At 43.3% G+C, this 20,397-nt stretch overlaps 1 protein-coding gene across 2 annotated transcripts in view; it reads right to left on the minus strand.

Annotated features, from left to right (window-relative positions):
- Window positions 1-20,397, minus strand: part of LOC117219237 (kin of IRRE-like protein 1) — a 690,910-nt gene that overhangs the window by 111,085 nt on the left and 559,428 nt on the right. For both annotated transcript variants that reach the window (XM_033468215.2, XM_033468214.2), the window contains 3 exons: window positions 9,512-9,602; window positions 8,771-8,883; window positions 2,219-2,385 (listed from right to left, as the gene is read on the minus strand). In XM_033468215.2, the coding sequence (XP_033324106.2) occupies window positions 2,219-2,385; window positions 8,771-8,883; window positions 9,512-9,602 (371 nt within the window). The remainder of the gene's footprint in view (window positions 1-2,218; window positions 2,386-8,770; window positions 8,884-9,511; window positions 9,603-20,397) is intronic.

Genomic DNA, 20,397 nt, shown 5'->3' on the forward strand with positions numbered 1-20,397 from the left:
AAAGGAAGTGAAATTGGAATACCTTAGTGTCAGGACGCGTCGCCGTATTTCATCCTAGTCCGCGTCCAGCCCTCGAGCCGCGCGGAGGTCGAGCAGGGCCGGGAAGCGTGAAGGGTGAAGGGTGGGATCCGTGGAGCATGGTGCGAAGGGTGTCAGGGCGCGAGGCAGGGAGGGAGAGGGGGGCGGGCACTGGTTAATTAACGAGCACCGGCCGAACGCGCGGCTATAATAAGCAGCTTAGCTGTTAATTAAATGCCGCGCTGCCTTTTGTTCCTCGGCCGGGACACGACAAATTTCGTTAAGGTGATGCGCTAATAATTAGAAAGCGATAGGCGACCGGATTATCGGGCTCCAGTCGGCCGAGTATAATGGTCCGGCTCGCACCCGCCTGCTTGCTCGCTGCCGAGGGGAATATTTTCGGCCGGCGACGATGTCGGCAAGTTATATCCAGTCGGCCCTGCCTCTCTCCGGCCTCGCCCCGCCTCGCCCCACTTTTCCCTGCCTCGCCCGCCGCAGCGTCAGTATCCCGCTAATTGAACCCCGTGTCGTAAAGTTGTCGCGGATAATCGAATCGCCGCGACACCAAATTCGAGCCAGCCGAAGAACATTCGCGGCGGAAGGGCGCATTGTGCCGCCGCCGCCGCCGCGGTTTCCCGGCATGCCCCCGAAACTTCAAAAGCCGGGCGCTCGCGAGCTCCGCGCCGCTCCGCGATGACGGCTACCTTTTTTTTCTTTCTTTCGAACGTTTAAATTTACAGCCTGCAACTATGCGGTACGCGAGTATATTCTGTTAAATTTTTATCAAACTTTTTTACACCGACGGCAAAACCGGCGAGAAGTTTTTTGCCGACGGTTCTCTACGATTATTTCCTAGCTCTGCGCGAGCAATTAACGTCAAAAGCACACGCGATCTCTCCTTTTGAATTTCAGCAGACCGGCTGACAAAGAATCGCACAACACCGACCAGCGCCGGTTTTACACGCCAAGATAATCGGTTTCGGCTGGAACGGACGTTGCTTGTCCAGAAAATCGTACTCGCTCGTCGTGTATCGTTACGATGTTGAGTCTTTTCTACAAAAATTCGTTCCGCGGGTCGGTTGAACGATGTTCTTCAGCGCTCGGAGAACGAGGTTCGGGTCCATTTGGACTCAGAGCGTAGATGATGTTATTTTATCGTCTGGTTTCTGACAATAAATTGATATTTTTCGTCAAATTTTGTTTCATTAAAGTCCGCAGAAAAATTTACGCGATTAAAATGAGCACCTTAACAAATGTATTGAAGAAAAATTGTTAAATAAAATTGTAAATGCAAGTCCTAAGCATACTTGTGTAGTGGGATCGGTTACTGTGGGGCGACCAATTGTTGGCGTGCGATGTTGCAATGTTGCATTTGATTGGAAATAGACCTTTCGTCACATCGCTGCTAATTGCTGCGCCTTTGGCTTGTTTTCGAGCATAATTGACTTCACTTGTATAAATTTTTGTATTCTTTTATTTGGCTATTTTTGAAAAAAAAAAATGTCTTATTCGACACATTCCCTGCCACATGTACTACCAATGTAAATTGGTAAAACTTTTAACTCGTTAAACTCTTCACTCATGCCGCTTCTGCCACCCTTACATGTTTTTATTTAACGCGCTTATTTTAAAATACGTTTTACAGTAGTTTTACAAGTTTTGCAATAAGACTGAAGATCAAATTAAATACATTCGAAGCGATCGAAGAATTTAAAGATAATGTTGTAAAATTATTAAGAAAGGAAATAAATGGCAGCTGAATAATCAGTACTGACAATTTTTATTTTGCATAAAAATCCGCGGTTTGGTAAAATTACATATAACATCTCAATCTTTATCGAGATTATCAAATGTCCAGGTTCCTCGCGCCTGGCACGCGTTAACCCTTTGCACCCGAGTGGCGACTCCGAGGCGCCACTAAAATTGTTATATCACGTTCCAACATAATTTTTATACATTCGTAGTTTAGACTTAAATTGCATTAACTTGACTGTGGTATTAATAAGACTTAATTGTGACTTAATTGTCGAAAGTGTAACTGTTGCACGAGTCGCAAGACTCGATTTCGTACGCGTGCAATGCACTTTGTCATACGAAATAGAAATACAGCAAGTCGGAGAAATTGATCTAGATTCACGGTTGAAACGGCTTCGAGTGCAAGGGGTTAATTGTTTCGCAAAGAAAGGTATTGCTCACTCACCGTGGTGTGCTTCAGCTGTCTTCTCCTTCCCTTGTACCACGTGATGACCGCGGGAGGCCTCGATCCGGTGGTCTCGCACTCGACGTCGTACCGTTTGCCAGCCAACAGGGACTCGTTGCCGACTCCTTTTTTTCCGGGCCTCCTTATAAAGGCCGTCAACGGTTTCACTGGGAACAGGTCGAACCGCCGGTTAATTCATTGTCATCGATGATGACGGGCTCGCGCATACACTCGCGCACGCACACGCGGACACGTCGCGTCTACCGGCACACGGACGATCTGTTCGGCGGATATAATACGGTCCCTTGTCCCTCTCCGCCCCTCCCCCGCCCAACGTTTTCCTCGAATCAACGAGTCCGGCAATCACGCGGTCCAACGACGCTAATCGGCCGCGATAATTAAAGCGAACCGATAATTAAGGCGGACAAACTCGTCGGTCGGGGCGGGGTCAGGTACGACGCGAGTTCGATGCAAATCGTGTGCGGCCGATTCGACGCTGAAAAACCGGCGAGTAATCGATCAATTGCCAGTCATTTGTCATTTTCTGGTTTGTTGCGTGATTCGCGTGTGCTCCACCCCCGCGGAAAAACCGCTGCTGCTATTTTTCGGTCTCCTATTCCCACCCCAACCCTTCGGGCCCGGTATCAGGAACGGAGAAGGAGAAAGCAGCTCGCGAATTATTCAACGATTTCTTTGCGGCCGCCGAGCCCGCGATAACGATCATCATTCGCCGGTAAACATTGATTTTTCCGGGCGCGTGTAAACGCCCGGAACGACGCCGTTTCCCCCTAGTTTCCACTGGCCAGGCGACGATCGCTTTGACGGACGATAAATCCGCGCCCCGAATTGGCCAATACCGAGCCAGATACGATCCGCTCGCGCGTGAAATATGAAAACCACGAGGACGCCGTTGCCCGCCGGCAAGAAGACAGAAAAATCGGTTTTTCGCGTGTCCTTTAAATGTTCGGAAAACGCGTGCGATTCGGGTACGCGAAGTATCCGCATTGTACAGCGTAACTGTAGCACCGTTCGCAGTTCTTTTTTAGATCGTTCAGCTTCTCCGCGATTTTCCGAAATTTGCATTCCGCGCGAATTGTTGCTGATCGTGGAAACGCGTGGTCGAACGATCTCCAGAAATCTAGAGGGCGGGGCATTTAAAACTGGTCTCACCCGAACAACTCGTTTGTCTTTAACTGGGCATTAACACTGTTTTCTCGAGATTTCTGTGAAATTTTCAGCATGCGTATTACTTACCGAGATATCTACGAAATGCATATTTTTGGAATTTTCGTTATAGGCTCAGATGAAAAGGTTACGAAACGAGAACTTTTTATTTTCTTTCGTCATTGCAAACAACAGCAACCTCTATCATCTAAAAAAAATTCGAATTGTTGAGTCTAGTTTGAAAAATGTTATTAAAATATAATATTGAAGGCAGCAACTGTATATGTAGACACTTTTTTAACACCGGTCTTCATGTGAGTCTTTATTTTAAATGACCGGTCTCTCTCTCTCTCTCCTCTCTCTCTCTCTCTGTGTAGCACAACTTATATCTTTTAATACAGAATGGAAATAATATCCAATTTGACAGTATAAAAATATAAATAAATAAAATATAAATTGGGTGAAATGACAACAAATATTTTAAATATCACGTTATTCAACCTTTTTATCTCTGCATGTAAAATTTTATGTTGCATATCAAATTCGAACAATGTATTTTTCAGGCCTCGATTAGTCTACATGCTGAAAATTACAATTTACATAATTTACGCGAGTTTATAATTATCGCGTACGTCTGCTATCTTGTTTTACGTGTTTTATAGAAATATTTCTTACATTTTTATTTCTGTGCGAGATTGTCTACACGGAAATTGAAGCTCGTAAACAAATAACTAAATAAATGAATGAATGAATAGATAAATAAATAAATAAATATTGTTTTAACAAAATTAAACTCCTACAGGAACAACATCAATATTTTCTGTGCCTCCTAAATCTTCAACGTAATTTACACTATGTATTATCGAATTAAATCATTTTTTGCTGCCATACATACGAGAATCTTGTTTTGGTCAGCTTTTTGGGAAAAGGTACCACCGTGCGCCGTTAGTACGCGTCGAATCGGCTCGTCGATAAAGAATTTCGATATTTTTCTCGTTCGTTCTTTCAGCGCGGGCGATTCCTTCCGGTCGGCCCGTTTTCGTTCGTTTATTCGTATCGTTCGGCCTCGTTAGGTTAGGGCCGGCTGAAAATCGCTTTTCGATTTTATGTTAACGAGCCCAGCGCGGCGCGGCGCGGCGGCACTCTTGGAGCGAAACGCGGCTTCGATCTCCCGATCGCAGATTCCGATCGCATCGCGCGTCACAAGTTTTTAAACGAACGAATGCCGCGTCGGTACCGGGATCGCGCGCGCCCCCTCCCCCCCTCCCCCAAATATTTGATTTTCCCGGATTTTCGGAATCGCCGGCCTTTTCGATTATCCGCAATCTCTCGTCGGTCCCTCCGGCGCGCTGGCAGCGGTTCGCCTCGTCACCGCTCAGAGGGTTTTTTAATTTCTCTTCTGTTTTTTGTTCCGCCGGCCATGAGATGAATACACGTTGGATGCATGGTCACTTGGCGCAGGTCGCGAAAATCAAAGAGCGAGCATCGATCAATCCTCTCTGCCCCTCGCCTCTTTTCGGCCGACCGTCGCTTTTTCAGCTCCTCTCTTTCCGGTTCCCTCTCCCCACAGCTCTCTCTCTCTCTCTCTCTCTCTCTCTCTTTATCTCCCTTTTTCTCTCTCTATATGCACAGGGTGTGTCAGAGCTTCGTCGGGATACAAGCGTCCCGCTCGTAATGGAAATTTACTAAATTCCCATAGCTTTTCGGCCGGAGAAACTTCGCTGATCTTACGGAGCTTCGCGAAGCAGAAACCTCCGCCCGGAGAATCACGAAACTATGAAACTTCGGGGACACCTGCAGCGTGTACATTTTGTTTGCTCCCGAAGAAGCTAAAATCGACCCTTCAAACTTTTACTGCCCTTTTACTTTATTTCCTAATTTGCAAACTGCGATGGAGAACGGGCTTTAAATATCGAGCCTTTTAATTCGGTGGCTGTCCGAAAAGAAACGCCGCAAGTCGCGGTTACGAAAATACTTGCAGTTAATGCAGCAACGCGTTGACTGTTACGGAAACGAACACGTAAAAATCGGACGAAATCAGAACAATTTATTTCATATTTTAACAATGATGAAGACGAGAATTATCGTAGATATTGCATCTGTAACACTTCTCAATCTTGTAGACACGAAACGATTTTGACTCATTTAACAGACTGTGCTAAAAATTCTGCGTTCAAGTTTCATAAAAAGAATTTGTCCGACCCATAAATGAAGTATATAGGATTTACGTAATTATTAGAAAATTGAACGTGAAAACAATTTGTACAGACGCGAAAAGTTATGCAATCTGAGATAGTGTTTTATTTAACTCTGCATCAACTCATTCTAAACTTTTGTATTTTAATTTCCTTTTTGTGGTTTTATAGCTAACGGGTAGCTGTACGCATTCAATAAATAAATAAATTAGCGATCGGTGAACCGCTGATGTGAACGCAATGCTGTGGTATTTTTAACACTAAACTTACCAAGGCCTAAAAGCGGCTAACAAATCTTGCCTTATAAGAATTACAAGATGGAATTTATTTGAATTTTTCGCAACTTTTATAACAGTGTGTGTGTCTGAATAAAGAAATATATTCGACAATTTCCAATCGAAACGGCTTCAAGTCGACTTCAACTCGACTAATCAAACAGACTTCAATAATCCTCATCGTTCTGTGTTTCGTTCATCCACTTTTGCTGTAAATGCGTGAAATCCGTGGTCCGCTGATCAGAGCTTTGCGCGACAATATCTCGAAAGCGAAAAAAACGTGACTCGCGGCGTTCTTCCTCGCAGTCACAGAATTATTTGACCGGCTCAAATTTCGTTCTCGTCAGCCGTTTACGTGGGAAAAGCTGGTCACGAACTGATCGGACACCCCGTGCATATATTTCGGTCTCCGTTCCCCTTTCGCCCGGCCGTCCCGTCGCATCCTCTTTCGCCCTCCGTTTCGCTATCTCTGCGCGCGACGCGCGGAGATTTTTTTTTTTGCCCGTTCGTTCACCGCTATGATGGGTGTTCTCGTTCGCCAATAACGGATCTTCAATTTCGTTGTTCGCTTCGTCGAAATTTTCGTGACTCTCGGAAGCACCGATAATTCAGCGGCGATCAATCACGGCCGGTCGAGAGAGGTCGAACGGCTCTCGACCGATCGGGATCGACCGTTCGCCGCGCGCGTATTTTCTTTTTGCCGAACGGCAATTTCGTCGGATCCCGTGGGCGGGGATAAAGAGAAAGCGGAAAATCAACGGGACAGCGGTAAATATTTCGAGAACCGAGAGAGGACACGAGTTCCCGGCGATCCGGCTCCAAAATGAGACCCCCGAACACGGATCCTCCAAATGATCGATACGAATCCACGTATATACCCGTCGAAACGAGTCCGATCATCTAGCGGTTAGTATTAAATCATTCGTCGGAAACGTTTCGATGCTTGCTGGAAGCAAACTGAAAGCTTCTTAGAACAACAGGGAAATCATGGGGAGTAGAGGTTCAATGAAAATGGATGTTAACCTTTTCTGTTACTTTGACGACTCTAACTTGTAATGGATATTTCTAGTAAGAATCTCTTAAGTATGAATGTTATTCCGTTCTTTTAAGTTGAAATATTGGATTGGCAAGAAAGTAATTTCGGTTTGCACCAATAGACAGTGTTATGTTTGCATTGTCATTCTTTTCTTAAGGTTATAATTTTTGTGTCTTCTTAAGTATGAGTGTTATTCCGTTCCTTTAAGTTGAAATATTGGATTGGCAAGAAAGTAATTTCGGTTTGCACCAATAGACAGTGTTATGTTTGCATTGTCATTCTTTTGTTAAGGTTATAATTTTTGTGTCTTCTTAAGTATGAGTGTTATTCCGTTCTTTTAAGTTGAAATATTGGATTGGCAAGAAAGTAATTTCGGTTTGCACCAATAGACAGTGTTATGTTTGCATTGTCATTCTTTTGTTAAGGTTATAATTTTTGTGTCTTCTTAAGTATGAGTGTTATTCCGTTCTTTTAAGTTGAAATATTGGATTGGCAAGAAAGTAATTTCGGTTTGCACCAATAGAAAGCGTTATGTTTGTATTGTCATTCTTTCGTTAAGGTTATATTATTTTTGTCTTTAGCTTTGGTAGTTGACGCGTTTAGGTTACTATAGAAACAAATTCCGTGCAGTTTCGTTTACAACTGATAGTTTGCCGTCAATTTTAACATGGAGTGCAAAAATGAACATTTTCGACACATTTTACTTTTTTATTTTCACAAAGACGTGAAAACGGCCGAAGCTCGCAAAGAGATATGCGAAGTTTATGGCGTTATTTCAATAATAACGATAGCTTCGAATCGTACTTGATCGAGTTTTGATCGTTTTTTTACTGATAAGTACCAGAAGTTACGCGAGCACGAAGTGAATGAAGTTGTTATATGATCATGAAGTTGCCGAAAAGATGGCAAAAAGTCATCGAGAAAATCAGGAAGAACATTATCGATTCCTCCCAGAATGATATTGATTCATCTAGATCCATCTGGATTAGCCGATGCGATGTCGCAACGGTGTTGCACGGACGTTTGCGCGCGTTAAGCGAATCGTTTCTCATCCGCGTGTCGCTGTCCCCGTCTTCTGATCATGGCGGGCGAAGCCACCGGCGTGCGACAGATAATTAATCTATGAATTTTTCAGTTTACTCTCGAAATTAGTGTTTCGTCGTGCCGGGTTATGGGGCGGTCGCGATCTAACGAAGAATTCTAATTTTCAGAAAGCTCGAGGTTGCTCCGGGTTCGGCTTCTAGCAGCTCTGGATGGAGAGAGAGAGAAGGAGACAGAGATAGAGAAAGAGACAGAAAGAGAGGCAGAGAGATAGAGAGAATGGGAGAGAGAGAGAGAGAAGGAGAGACAGAGAGAGGAGGGTGGGAGATAAAGAGAGAAAGAGAGAGAGAGAACGGGACATAGAGAGAGAGAAAGAGGGAAAGAGAGAGAGAGAGAGAGAGAGAGGGTGGGATGGATGAGCCGGGTGGGGCTGCAGGCAGGATTTAATATATTTCTCGTCTTATCTAGCCTTATCTTCCCTTAAAGGCGATTCACAGCGGCGAGGGAGCAAAGGATGTTGGCCCACTTTCGCTGTCTCGTAGATTTTATCGCTAATGCGGGACAAGATAGGGCCCGGGTGAGGCTTCTGATTTGTTGGCCGCCGCGATAAGAATTTGTATCTACTTCTCGTCTTTATTTCGTTCCTCTTTTATCGGCGCCTATGCCCGACGTCGCTCACGGCCCTTCGGGGATTGGACCGTTTCCGTTTACCCTTCGACCTGTCGCCCGCGCCCTTATTCCGCCCCACGCCCCTCGCCAGGGCCCCCTCCGACCTAACCGTTCCCACCGCGCGGCGGCTAATGGCTCAAACGGGAATCGCTAGGGGTTAATTGTTACTCACGGTTCAGCTCGAGCGTGATCGAGGACACCTTCGGCTCGATCAAGCCTGTGTTCCGCGCCTGGCAGGTGAAGTTCGACCCCAGGTCCGAACGCCTGATCGCTTGCAGGGTCAACCTGTCGGAAAAGACGTCCAATTTTCGCTCCGTTGCGCCATTTCGCCGAACAAGGGGAACTATCCGTGCTCGTAATTAAATGCAAAATGTCGATTCCGCCGGCAACTACAGAGAGAACTTTCAGCAGTTTGTGGCAAGTGTTACAAGAATTTTGAATAGTTCGAAGATCTCGATGCGTTCGGTCGTCGATCGTACGGTTAATGGACTCGAGGTCATTTCATCACATTAATTAATTCAGATAAATGTAAGAAGAAGCTTATTTTTCTATAGGTTGATTTTCTCTCAGAAATACAAATCGTACTAAATAGAATTTCAAATAGAAGATACACGTGAAATATACTAGTTCAAATAATCATCTCCAGTACATCGTAAGAAAATACAATTTCAATTAATAATTTGCTTTGCAACAAAGTAAATGACTACTCCCAATGTATCGTCAAAATAAATCTTGAAATATTATTTCGCACACGGCTCGTTTTTTAAATTTAACTCGATCAATCGTATCTTCTCTCCCCAAGTTGTCCATTTTTGTTTACAAGCTGAGGGACGATTTGAGAGAATTTGCCGTATTTCGAATACATTTTGACATATTTTTTACTCAGATCTGACGGGGGCCGATCGAAACGCACCTGTTCTCTATGACGTCGCCAGCGTTCTTCTCGTACTCCTCGTCCTTGACTTCGCCGTTAACGAGCCACCGCACTACGGGCTCCGGTTTACCTGGAAAAGTAAATTAACAAACTGTAATGAACACGACGACGGCGTAATAATAATTTAAGTAGAAATGATCTCTATCGGGAAACTATTGGCGCGAGTTACAACGTCGCATCTTGGGGAACGTCTATAAGGCGCTCGTGAAAATTGGCTCTCCGTCTTTGGGTGACTCGGGAACCACCGTCCCGGCATCGCGTTTATTTTAATTGCTCCTTCAGGATGTCGCCCGGTCGACCTTTAGTGGGGATAAGACCCGGGAGGACCCTTTAGAAATTTAGTATGGAGAGCCTCTTAAATGTGGAAGGCGGTGGAATACTTATACTTAAAGTAAACCGAAGTAAACCGGACTTATTTTTGGGAATTATAAAACCATTAATAATACGAAGATGGTGGTTTTCACGGCAAATTTTACTTCGGGAGGGACAATGGAAATACCGGGCAACGTAATTCCCAGGATCCTGAAATCTTGGCATTCTGTGTCATCCGATTTTCGAGGTTATGTCGCCGGAGAAAAATTCTCTCGACTCAAACGTTTCATAAATATGTTGCAATTGCGTCGCAACGAATCATGAAGCACGTCATGGGTCAAAAGACACCCGAAAACGATAGAAAGTAGCAGGCAGTTGACCGAACATTTGAGTGACAAACTGACTAAAATACTTTTTTAAATTTTGTTATTACTTGAAATGACAAAAAAGAAAACTAAAAAAACTCTTGTTTGCTAACTCTTTTATCTGAGTATATAACTAAAATTTAAAAAATACATTTTATGGAACTCTTATACGCATACTGAAAATTTCATCGGAATCCGTAATAAATCCTAAAGATAATTCATATTTAGTTGCTAATTAGTCGTAAATTGTTTTCCATCTTCCATATTTAATATCTTCATATCCGATATTTAATATCCTGTAATTGCAATTACATTTATAAGTGTTGTTAAAAACTGAATTTTGTTACCTATTTTGTGTTAATTCAGATATTGTAAAATACGATAAAATTGGTCACAAATATGAGATTTCGATGAGAAAATATTTGTTGCTACTTCCGATGCAGCGAATGATGGATCGAATTCGAGTGATTTTTATAATCACTGTCGCCAATTATAATCACTGTAGTACGGTAATCTTTTGCAATACAGCGATTACATGTTTTCAAAATTCATTTACATAATTTATACAAATTATACAGTTTAGCAAGCGTCACGCCGAAGGAGGAACGTATTCACGGCGAAGCATTTCATCGACCAATCCTCGGAAGAGATTCGACGTTTATGGCAGCGACCGGTTAAAAGTATTTTCGCTGGTCCGTAAAGCCCGAACTTTCGAATCCGGCCGAGTCATCTAAATTGCAGCCGATCCGGTTTCGCTTTTAATATTTCAGCCGCTTTGACCCGCAACTCGGCCCGGCCCGGCCCGGCTCGTCCTGTCTCTCTATAATTGATATTTATCGATCTCCCGGAGAAGCCGTAGAAACTATAACAGCGCTCAGTTATCGGGCTGCGAAGTCGTCCCGAGCAGTTTTTGTCCGGAGCATCGAAAACTTTGGGGTATCGGTTAATTTCAAAGTTCCCGGGGAAACTGACGGGCCACCTTTTAGTAGCTCCGTCGAAGCATGGCTCTGTCCACTCGAGCCATCGCCTCCAACTGTTTTCCCGCTTTCGGTCCTGGAAAAATCGTTTCCCGCGGAACATTGCGCTCCGCTATGGACCGTATAGCGCCCAGAAGCGGGAACAAATATTTTCTCATCGAAATCTCATATTTGTGTTCAATTTTATCGTAGTTTTCAATGTCTTGTTAACACAGCGTAGGTAACCAGATTCATTTTTGTAACAACATTTGTAAATGTAATTGCAATTGTAGTATATGAGATATTGAATTTGGAGATATTAAATATGGGAGATGGAAAACAATTTACAACTAATTAGCCGAGTTCTGTAAAATGAGTTTTTTAAATTTTGGTTGTAGGCTGAGATAAAAGAGTTAATAAACAAGAGTTTCTTAGTTTTTTGTCATTCCAAGTAATAACAAAATTCAAAAGAAATATATTAATCAGTTTACAATAAATTAGTCACACTAACATCGCCGAAAAATTCAAGTCGTTCAATCTAATTTAAAAAATGTCATTGCTTTTTAATACATTGACTGTTGAGCCTATTTCTTGAATAAATGCGTTCTGGTCGCCAACATTTCTTTTTCTTTAACCGGTAAACGATAACAAGTAAAAAATAATGATGAATACAAAATAATAATAAGTAAAGAACAATAACAAGAAAACTGAAGAGACCGAGAAACAATTAGACCGCGGATCTCAATATGCGGCTAGCAATTGTACAGGATAATGTAATGTAATAATAACAAAAGTTGTTGTAGTAATAACAAAAAATATGTTGTAATAATAATAATAAAATAATAATAATAAGTTAAAAATGACATAGCGATCTGTTCAAATTGTTCCAACGTCTTAACAATATCCATCTATCTCATAAATGCATAAAATTCCTCGACCAGCGAGCTTTTCAGTTTCAGTTCGATTAAATAATTTTAATGATCGCCAACGTGTCGAGTGCCGGAAAGGATCCGTAAAGGGTTAAGCGTATCGCGATCGAACAAAGATTCGGGGTAAATATCTCGAGGAGATCGAAGGCGCGAGTTTACACGGGTTATCGGGTCGGTTATCGAGAGCGAAACAACATTTCATATGCGGCGGCCTAATAAATAAGGGTTCGGAGGCGGTTAGGGGTGGCGGTAGCCGATCTCTTTAACCGACGCGGGCGAGGAGTGCGACCCTCTTAGCGCGGGGGCGGCTCGCGAGAGAGAGAGCAACGTTTATTGGAAATAAATGGTTCGACGAGGAGAGGCCGCTCCGGGTATATCGTATCGAGTTCCATTCGAAGGAACGTTCCGTGGATAGACTCCGTATTATATCACGGATTTACATATCTCCCTCGAATAATACCTCGGCTCCGTGGCCAGATGCATATTTTTATTGGAAAAAGCTGCCGGTTATGGTGATAAAACGGCTCGAATGATATACGGGCATTATAAGAGTCAGGTATGCGCCGGTAATGGGTCAGAAATCATAAAGCGAGAAAAAGCGCGGCACCGAGGGGTTGAAACGGCGCGGCGGCGAGAGGGTCGACGGGGCGGACAGAAGCGGAGCGGAGCCGAGCGGAGCCGAGCGTAGCGCCGCGTCTATCGAGCGCGGAACGGTGAAATTCCCGGCGAGGGAAAAGGCACCGGGAACAGCAGCCAGGCCGGGGAACGGTTTACGTCCCTCCTTTCATTGTTATTCACGATGGTGTACGGTGCTGGGAATCGCAATTTAATCAGGACGACGCAACATCGCCGCGACACTTAAAATTGCAAGCCTTGATCTCCGACGGAAGCGCGCCTAGATTAGCTCCGGCCGTCATTGTTATTCACGATGCTCTCGCGATCTAGATTGCGTTTTAACCGTCTCGTTGTTTCCGATTCTCGTCCCCCTCGCCCCCGCCGCCACCACCACCACCACCCCAGCCCTCTGTCGCTCGTTTCCTTTTTCCTGCCACTTCGCTTTACTCACCGTCCACCTCCGCTCTTCTCGCCACTTTATCATCGATCAGAAGGTTTCAGCTCGCGCAATTAGCCGGCGCCGCGATGCCCGGAGAGAAAAGGGAAACGGCATTTCTCATTCGAAGGTATGCACGTACCGCGGTGCGTGCATCGGAACAATTTCTTCTATGATAACAATTTCGCGATCGTCAATCAACGGACAAAATGTTTCGCTAAATGCGGCATACAGCATTCAAGTAACAGTATTCGTACAGCTTTTAAGATGCGATAACTATTTTAAAACTGAGCCAAGCGACTTGAATTTCTTTTTAGATAATTGAGGGACTAGATCGGACCACATCGAGTGCGATTAATGAAAATTTTATCCGATGATTGAGTGTCGACGGTGCTGAATTAAGACTTGATAATAAAAGTATATATTCGTACCTCGGCAACTGTATCGTACGTATTATTGCGAAAATGATAGAAGTATTGATCCGTACCGTTTGAAAGATGAAAGAAGAATACTGTATATCGTATCGAAAATGAAAGAAAAATGATATTCGTTCGCTGTGCAAGATGCCTCGAGGTACGTATATGTTAAATTCTAAGGGCGTGATTTCGATGGCGGAGATGGAGAAGGAAGTAGGAAGAGTTTCAACATTTTAATGGCGACCAACATTGGAATCGTAAACAATGTAAATATTTACATTTTACATTGCAAAATAAAAAACGTCTGCGCCAATCGTAAGAAGCAGTAGCCGGATAGAAATGTCTCTCTTTCTCGAACAATTTCAATAAATGTTGAATAATGCGTTGACATCTTCAATGTTTTCTAACCTCTCCACTGTTCCAGATCGATTCTACTAATTTTTGGCGTAAGTCTATAAAATCCGCGATATGTATAATATATAATAAATTTCACGCATATGCGACATACATAATAAAATTCTCGATTATGAAGCAGAAACATTTATGAAACATCGGAATGTTTCAACACAATTAAAACTGAAAATAAGTTAATAAAGCATAATAAATTGATGTATAATTTAAAAGTTACATTGCTCTACAGAGGAAACCTTCGAACTAATAGCGCAGCATCCGTATCAATGTAGACGAGGTTGCATTCAATTGTTGATATCGACTTCAACTCGTGGATGATCGATGATCGAGGAATTAAGACCCGCGTAAGGTCAGCCGGTTGCTCGGTCGTGTTGCAAGGGATTTTTCATCGGGTGGACGGGATGAGAGAGCGTAGGATGGTAGTTAATTCGTGAGCGGAGCCGTGAGCTCGTTTGCACGAGTGCTTAGGGGGGAGGATGAGGGGGAGGACGCGTGGCTGCAGAAAGGGAGAAGGACTAGGCGATCTCTCCTCGGGTTTAGCTCTCTCTCTCTCACACTCTCTCTCTCTCTCTCTCTTTCTCTCCGGTTTGAGTTAGGTCCGGGTTAGGTCTGGGAATGGCTTCGGTACGCCCCCGGCGTTGACTTTAACTGTCGGACTATATTCGAACTCCCCTCTCGCTTAAAACGACGACAACACGGACGCTATCTACGCGGCAGGAGGCACTAAAGTGCGGATTTTAATCCGCGGATACCGGACGATATCTTGCAGGATTAAGCGAGGTCCGCAGCTACTCGGCCACATCTAACAAGTTTACCGTCGTCGTCGGTTCGAACTCTGCTTAAGGCAAATACCCTTCTCGGTAGGGCTTGAGACCCTTGCCAGATTTCCGCCTTGGAGTTCAACGGCGGCCGCCCTACAACGCCCTTCGGAAACCTCTTCGTCTACTCATCCACCCTTCGCTTTATCCTCCCGCGCCCCGGCTCCTCCTGCTTCTGCTTTCCTCTTTCGCCACCAATCGTCCCTATTCAGGATGCTTGATTTCGGGATCAATCGATCAGCCGAACTTCCGCTTCGGAACTCGGAACAACGCGTAATGATCCCGCGTCTCCGTTGCACGCTATTCATTAACAACTACGATCCACTTGCGCGATCATTTATTCAACAGCCGCCGCGAACTATGAATACAGATTTGCTCCGAATGCACGCGCCGCGCCCGTCGCATGAAAAATAACGAGAACCGAAATACTTTCTCGCTAACAACTTACGTTGTTCTCGCTAACAAAGCACCATGTTCGCTAACTAACTTGTTGCGCGGAAGATGAGACATGTCCTGAGATATTCCAGTTTCTATGTACGACTGCGATCTGCGGGGGAAATTTTAATCCTCGGGTTTAATAGCGATCTTATTGGGAACTCCGGTCTCGGATACGCTAATTGGAAACTACGTCTTCATTGTGCCTGCGCCGTTTGTCATCGATGCGAAACACATGGACAAAAAGAGGAAACAGTGCACGCGCACGTTCTCGTTATGATATTATGTTAACCAGTTATGTAGTTGTTTTTAACGAGTAACGATCGAAATTGTTCTAATCAACGTTAAGAAAGATATATTTTGTATGAATAAACGTCAGCTGAAATTGCTTTATCTTTGATAAAATCGACGTTCAATGTATGACAATTAATAAAAATGTTGGTTAATAAAGTACTAATATAGACATATGAGCCGTTTATTTTGAAAGTGGCATAAGTCACTTTTTTTTTTTAAATGAAAAGATACCGTTCAATTGTGATTAGTGTTACCATTAACTCGATTTTTTTGAAAAAGTGACTTGCGTCGCTTTCAAAATAAACGGCTCTCATATCATTGTTGTCTCTATCTTCACATTTCTTATACATTTCTTGTACATTTGCGGTGAAACGCGGTGTCGTTGAAATCGTGTCGATGAGAACATTATCATTAAAATAACTGTTTTTGATTTCAAGGTAATCTCAATCATCTTGCTTGTCGTAACACGAAGTGTTGCCGTTTCTTCGTGACGAATATACTCGAAAAAAAAACAGATAACGGGTTGAGAAGGACACATACTTTGATATTCTTCATTAAATTTATATATTTTATAATTGAAGTGTTGTATTTAAACGACAATATGAACATAATGTTAAGCACACACGGTATACTTACAGGAACTCACACACTTTTCATTGAGATTGCAACAGCTAACCGGTTAATCGAGCTTAAAACTGATTACAAGCTAGAATTACTTGATGGCCGGCGTATCGGGGATAACTTTTGCAGAAAAGTCGGTGACTGCGCGATGAATTCTTGTCGATTACACTGCGAAATTGCTACGCCGACTCAACAGTTCGACATTCGGCGGCTCAAGTTGCCAGGCGAGAACGAAGCGAGCCGTTTTTTTTTCTGCGAACCGAAGAAGAGAAAATTCGCAGTACGCGTGATATCGTAATCCACGAATTCGTGTGATAAGAGATCGTGTCAAGCAAAATTTTTCTCTTAGAACACGGAAGAATATTGTGCGACGAAACAGTTTGTTCCGTATAAATTTGTTATTATTAAGGCTGTCGGAGTCCGTTTAAACGGTACAGTTTGGATCAGACACTTTATTATACAAGAATACTAATTGCTCGTAGTACGACGACCATTAGCACACAGAGTGCAAGTACAAAGAGAAGAGTAACGCGGCACAGCGTAACGACTCGTAATATATACGATAAATGTATACATGTAAGATACCTCTTATCTAAGGACATCTCTTAGACACATATATACTAATTATACTAACAATATACAGGGTGTCCGCGCTAAATTTATCCAACGTTCTGCTTGCAAACGGTGAACGTTGGAAGAAAAATGACGGGGGAAAAAGTTACGCTGTTTCTTGCGAGCGATGCAACGATGTCTGTACTCTTCTCTTATCAGTGTTATCTTTTTTTTTTTAAATAAAGATGACCTTCAATTGTTTAAGAGGAACGTCACGTATCTGCAAACGCGTGCCATAACGAATTCATTCGTGTACGACGCGACTTTTGTAGTGTTATCACAAGACTGCGGATCATTGTGCTAAACAATCATTAAAACCGTATCACAATCGTTAAAATTTGAAAGAATCAGTAGCATATTTTCATCGGCACATGCCAAAAATGTATTTAACAAATTCCATAACGTCTTTCAAAAGTATGACCCTCGGCGCAACAGCATTTCATTATGTCGTTGAATAAATTTCTTTCAAGTTAGGGGAAGACCATATCAGAAAAGGTTAATTAAATTATCGCGAAGTTTACATATAGATGTAATATCACCGCTAAATCGTTGAGACTCGTGTTATACGGAAGACTACTTGAATTCCAGCCTCGAGCTGGCTGCAAGCAAAAATTGTTTGTCGGCTGGAGTATCAGGGGTAACTTCCGCAAAAAGTTCGGCGACTGTGCGGCGAATTCTGGGCGATTTGACAGTGGAAGCGCGACGCCGTCTACAACAGCCGACATTCGGGTGCTCAAGTAGCCAGGCGAGAACGGAGCGAGCAGGTTTGTCTGCGAACCGCGGAAGAGGAAATTCGCAATATTTCTAATGGACAAAACGCGGCAAGCCGTGCAATCTGGAATAGGTCGTCGCCGATACAAGGCCGGATGCGCCGCTCTGCACAACCCTGCATGTCATCTCCGCACAGTCCACGCTGCAGATCTCTCCCTCTCTCCTCTCTGTCTCTCTCTCTCTTTCTCTCGAATAATTTTTAATATCTCTTATGGTGCTGCGAGTTCCGGCTTCGCGGAGGGGATTGAGAAATAAATATCCCCCCTCCGGCGGCAGGCCAATACGCCGCGAGAGCAGATTGCGATCCCGCGACATTATGCGTACCCCCCGGGGAAATAGGCAAAGTGCATCGCGCTTGATGACGCGAAAGAGGACGATGAAAATAAAAAGAGCCGTGGAGAGGGCCGTTTCTCTCCTCCCTGTTCCCGCAAGATAATTATTCGAGTAAACTGGCTCTCTCGTTTCGGCGGACACCGCGCTCGGAAATAATCAAATATTCCCGCCGTTTCGGCGCGCGTGCAGCTCGCAAAATGTGGGACGAGACTTGACCTTTCGGACCATTGAATATGCTCTATTGCAAAACAATCGCCGACAATGTGATGACGATTCACTTCGAGGAGTCAAGTCAATAAATTGCATTTCAGGCATATTTTTAAGTTATAAAATAAGAAAATATTATAAAATAAAAAGAGATCGTATAATAAAAATGGAAAGAAGAAACTAGATTAGGTACGCGAGTACACCGGTTGCCGAACAACCGCAGGAATTTTGATTTGCCTATATAAGCGTTAAATAACAGAACAGTTACGTGGTAACGTTGTTAGATTAAATCATCACTGATTTGTAGAATAAATAGCTTTATGCGTGGATCGCCTAGATCAGGGCTGGCCAAAGCGTCGATAACTATTCCTAGTCGCCCGCCTGATTGATATCATCTATGTTTATTCTAAATTTAACCCTTATCACTCCAAACGGCAGTAATACTGTCAAGCTTTGCGCAGCGTTCTATTCCAACCGACAGCGTCACTGCCAGAATTTCGCATTATTGCGTTTAATTCACCGTAAGCACATCGTACCTGTGGAAATATCTGCCGTCATTTTCAAGTGAAATATTTAATTTAGTTTTATTATTCCTAATTTGTTTGCAGTTTGCTACAAATCACTCCGTAAAATTCTTGGCGTGAAAAGAGTGAAACTTATTTTTAGCTATAAATCACTATCTTTCTTATGGTCACTCGACACATACGATGTTGGTATACCGCCGCCTATAATTAAAAAAAAACAATCAAAAAGAAAACAGGTCGCCGGTAGTGATCAAAAGTTTGTCCACCCCCGACCAAGACAGTGCTATTTATAGATGAAACGTGTTCGGATAGTGGAGAACGCCACTGAGGTCCCACCGTATGGAAAAGCGGAATGGCAAGAGTTTGCGTTGCACTCGATACGAGAGGATAATATATTCGGAAAAATTTATGAACCAGGATTGGAAGGAGCCCCGGGACCGGCGCGAGTGAAATCGAGGGAAACTTTCGTTTTCCGAGGGTTGAAAGTAAAAAAGGCGAGAGGGAGAACGGCTCGTCGTAGGAAACAATCAAATGTCCCGCGATTTCGAGCGCACGAGCGCGTTCAAGAGTTCGCAGGAAGGAGTGAAGAGGCCGAGCGCACTTTTATTATTTCTGACATATTATTTCCGAGCGTTGAATTCGGTCCGATTCCGGGTACGAGCGATTGCTCTTTTCTCTTTCTCTTTCACACGCCCTCTTTCTCGTTCGCTTCCACGCCGGGAGATCCCGTATGCGGAAGGCGAAAAGGGAAAAGGAAATTTCAGTGGATCCTGGTCCGGTGCACCATCGCGTCGGCGAGAGCCGCACGGAGATAGGCGAGCGAACATCTCACCTTTACGCGCGTATACATCCTCGAAGGAGGACCCTCGATTCTTTCCGGGCACGAAGTCAAGTAATTGGCAATAAATTCCACGGCCGGGCTGAGTCGTAAAATTTTCTCGCCGCTATTGCCATAAATTATAGATAACACCGAGCTCCGCGGAGGGCCGGAGTTAGGCTTAGTTGTAAATCGCGAATAATAGAGCGATCGAGAGAATGATACGGATGTCCGACAGGGCGGACCGAGACGCCCGCGAGAAAACCGGCTTGATCGATTGCAGCGCCTCCGTTGTTTATTAACTTTTCCGCGCCTCTAGAAAAACGATATCCCTCTTTCCGCCACCTGGATTCAACTTTCCTTAGCCTGTCCTTGGTCTGACAAGGCTTAACCCCTTTCCGGATTTTTCTTCTCGCAGCTGCAACGATTAAAACTTCTTTATCGTTAGCAGTTCGCTAATAGAACAATTCGTTTCGATTTAAACGGGGCGAATAACAGTTTCATTCTCTAGATTCTGCTTAGACGGTTCTACGATTTGTGTTTGAAAATTGTTGAAATTATAAGGAGTCTTTCTAGGAAATAGAAAGAGAAGAATACGTTTCTTAATTCAAATATGCATGCACAAAATCCGTTACAGTACATATTCTACTTCGTTCTTCATCGCCCTCCTTTCCTTTCTTCTATTTTTCTATTTTTCTTTTTTCTATTTTTCTATTTTTCTATTTTTCTATTTTTTTGTTTTTATGTTTTTCAATTTTTCTATTCTTCTACTTTTTTATTTTTCTATTTTTCTATTTTTCTATTTTTCTACTTTTTTATTTCTCTATTTCTCTATTTTTCTATTTTTCTATTTTTCTACTTTTTTATTTTTCTATTTTTCTATTTTTTTATTTTTCTATTTTACTATTTTTCTATTTTTCTATTTCTCTATTTCTCTATTTCTCTATTTTTCTATTCTTCCTTATTTCCTTACATTTATCCTTACTTCCACTA

Source organism: Megalopta genalis, chromosome 2, assembly GCF_051020955.1.
Source record: "Megalopta genalis isolate 19385.01 chromosome 2, iyMegGena1_principal, whole genome shotgun sequence".
Taxonomy (NCBI): Eukaryota; Metazoa; Arthropoda; class Insecta; order Hymenoptera; family Halictidae; genus Megalopta; species Megalopta genalis.